General features: G+C 59.3%; 1 protein-coding gene across 1 annotated transcript in view; it reads right to left on the bottom strand.

Moving 5' to 3' along the window:
- The window catches only part of DPH7 (diphthamide biosynthesis 7), a 7079-nt gene extending 5018 nt beyond the window's left edge, over positions 1-2061 (bottom strand). Inside the window, exons 1-3 of the mRNA XM_012559803.2 lie at positions 1747-2061; positions 864-1000; positions 396-483 (exon numbers count right to left, since the gene is read on the bottom strand). Coding sequence (XP_012415257.2) covers positions 396-483; positions 864-1000; positions 1747-1995 — 474 coding nt within the window. The 5' untranslated portion in view covers positions 1996-2061. The remainder of the gene's footprint in view (positions 1-395; positions 484-863; positions 1001-1746) is intronic.
- Between the last annotated feature and the right edge of the window lie 1004 nt (positions 2062-3065).

Here is a 3065-nt window from a genome sequence, read left to right as displayed (position 1 = left end):
CCTCACTCCCCAGTAATCAGATCCGGCCATTTTGCAAACTCACGGTACAGGATTCCTGCCAAGCGCTACGGAAGAACCCACAATGGAAGTGTGCTCTCCTAATGATGGATGGAAAAGCTGTTCTCGCATGGGCGGACTGCAGCTGTGCTCAGCATCTCCACCCAGGCCGCGCCTGCCCAGGCTTTCCCCCAGGAGAGCTTTCAGGTCCACCAACGGTGGATTCCTTGGAGTGAGATGCAGAACTCAAAATCATTTAAAACAGACTCCACGCTATCTTACAATGTCTTACAATGAAGCTCACCACTGAAAAGAAACTGTCTGAGAAAACTCTCCCAACACAGCCTCCCTCCCCAGACCGCAACCCCCCCACCCCCGAGCTGGCCCCAGTTACTAACCTCGGAGTCCACCAAGTGGAGCAGCTGTATGGATCCACTAGCATCTGCCAAGGCCAAGACGGCGTGGCCGGCCACTGGACTGTGGCACCTGAAGAGAGAACTCACATCTCAGTCAGAACACAGGACGTACCTGCGTACTGGAGGGCACCGCCATCCCAGCAATTTATCACTTCAATGTCAGCCCCCAAACTGGGTGACAGACAACGAATCTGTTCCCTAACAAGAGATTCCCCAGCTTATGAAATCAGAAACTGGCATTGCTTCCCAAGCTGATCCTTAGTCTAGGGCTAGAGAATGCTAACAAAGGGAATGAGCCCCAAGGCCCAACCCCATGAGCCAACAGGTGGTAGGACAGTAAGGAAATGAGCCTAAGTGCAGGTGTCTCCCCATCTTGTTGACTCCTCTAATTTAGTGAACAGCAAAATATGACAAATTTCAGACCAAATGCAGTGTTTATCAAAGTTGTACCATTTCATGTCCAGGACCGCAGACGTGTCTCTTCTTTGGACTTCAACCAGGGGCGAAGCAGGGCTCTCCTCACTGAAGCTGTACAGGTAGAGACGACCTAAACGGACTGGAGGCTCCCCGTCCAAGTCTGCTCCACTCTTCAAAATAAAGATGAGAAGTTCTCGGGCTACCTTCACAGAATCTGAGAAATCCAGGAAGCAGGGGAAAGCAAAGGCCTGAGCAGACTACAGCAGAACACAGCCCAGCCTGAAGCGGCAGCCCGGCCTCCTTGGACTGGAGAAGTGTCCTTCTTTTGACTACAGTTAATCAGATGACAGGAGCCACTCTCCCCCACCCAGCACTGAAGGTCGCTTCTAAATCCAACACAGGCCAGTGTTGGCTAGGGTGACACAGGCTGCAGTCTGCCTGGGGCCATCCTGATTCGGGTCTGTGGCTCTGGAGCCCCTTCTCACTTTCGGGAGCGCTCCGTTTGGGTCTTTATGGAGGCCTGCAAGAGCTTCTCTGTACCACAGACCTCACTCATGAGCTCGAGCCCCTCCTGTGTACAAGACTTCCTGCCTTCAAGACACCCCTATTTCTAACCTGTGTTTCGGCCACAAGGCCCATCCCCCCACCTTCCCATCCTGTGTGACTTCACAGATGGAAACTTCTTTTCCTCCAGCCCTCACTGTTGGAGACCAGAGAGCATCAGCTTTCCTGGTCGCCTCGCCTCTCTGGGGGCCCTTCGTTCCCTAGACCTCTCCAGCTCCAGCACGTTCTGGATGAGGCGCCTGACTCTCGGGGCTCACCCCACTAGAGAAACGCCACTTGGAGCGCGGGCTTGGAGAGCCCTGGTCGCGACGCCCGCGGCTGCGGCTGCCCGGGTGGAGGCGGCACCGCGCACCTTGTTCTCCCGGTCAGGGGTGTCCGCCAGCTTCCGCAGCTGGTAGGTGCCGCACGCCAGCAAGTGTCTGTAGCCTTCCAGCGGGCACCACTCCACCGAGTCCGCGGTGTACTCGGTGTCCACTGTCTGCAGCAGCCGGACGCGGGCTCCCGTCGCGAAGCCTTCGGCCGGGTGGCAATCAGCGGTCGGGCCCCCGGAAGCGGCCATGGCGACGGGACCAGGGCGGCGGAACCGAGCAGACGAAGCCATGCTGAGGGCCGGCAGTGGGGCCGAGGCCAGGCTGAGGGCTGGGTAACGGGGCTGGGGGTCGGGGCGGTAGGGCGAGCGAACGCGAACCCACGGAGGTGCGGCGCGGCAACACAAGTCAGCCAGCGTCCGCTACTTCCCGCAGCCGCCTCCTTTCCGACTCCTTCCGGGGCGCCAGGCGGGACTTCCGGCAGGGACGAGGCTTCCGGCCGTGCAAGTCTGGGCTCCTGCGCCCCCTGCCGGCCGTCAGCCCGGGACAGCAGGCGGTACCCGCACGTGTCGCCCTTGGCCCGACGGCGGCCCTCACTCGGCAGTTCGCCCACCGGCAGGCGGCAGCCGAATGTCCGGCAGGGACTCGCAGGGGGCTGCGTCCTGACGAAGGAGCGGGAGTTTCTGGACGAAGGACAGCAGAGGACTTGGGAGCCTCGGAGCAAGGAAGTCCAGGGCCGCCTGAGAGGTACTGGTCTCAGGGGTCCTTTCTGCCCCTTCTGATTCCACCCTTAGGGCAGCTGCCTCCGCGCCAGGCCCAGATGGGGAACACCCGGCTGCGGTGCTGGTAAGCTGGGGCAAGGAGGCAGGAGGGGACGTGAGAACATCGTGACTCAGGGGTGGACACCTGAGTAGAGGCCGGTTCGGGGAAGGGCTGGCCACAGCAAACCCTCAAGCTGTGCCCACCCAGCTGCAGCCCCTCAAGCACACACGGCCCGCACCAGCTCCAAGCCTGCGTTTTGGACAATTACCCGTGATTCACACTTCAAATACTGGTCAGGACTCGGAACTTCCATACCTGCTACACGGTGCTGAGAGCAGGAGCAGGTCATGAGGCCCTGGCAACTTCTCTCAATGTAACTTCAATAAATAACTGAGTAATTTGTTACAATTACCAAGGCCACCTGGCCTCCCCAAGGATGAGGGCAGAGACCAGTGTGCAGTCTGGGTGCTGCCTCCTCCCAGAAGCCTGTCTGAGAGCACACCACCCAGAACCCCAACAGTCCTCCCCAACTCCAGCCCCAGCAGGCCAGTGGAAGCTGGAAAGTCATCCCTACCCTGGGAACATCTCCAGGACTCAAGCC

The sequence above is a fragment of the Trichechus manatus genome, unplaced genomic scaffold, assembly GCF_000243295.1.
Source record: "Trichechus manatus latirostris isolate Lorelei unplaced genomic scaffold, TriManLat1.0 scaffold00317, whole genome shotgun sequence".
Taxonomy (NCBI): Eukaryota; Metazoa; Chordata; class Mammalia; order Sirenia; family Trichechidae; genus Trichechus; species Trichechus manatus.
Note: the sequence above shows the minus strand (reverse complement) of the source record. Positions and strands in the feature narration are given on the sequence as shown.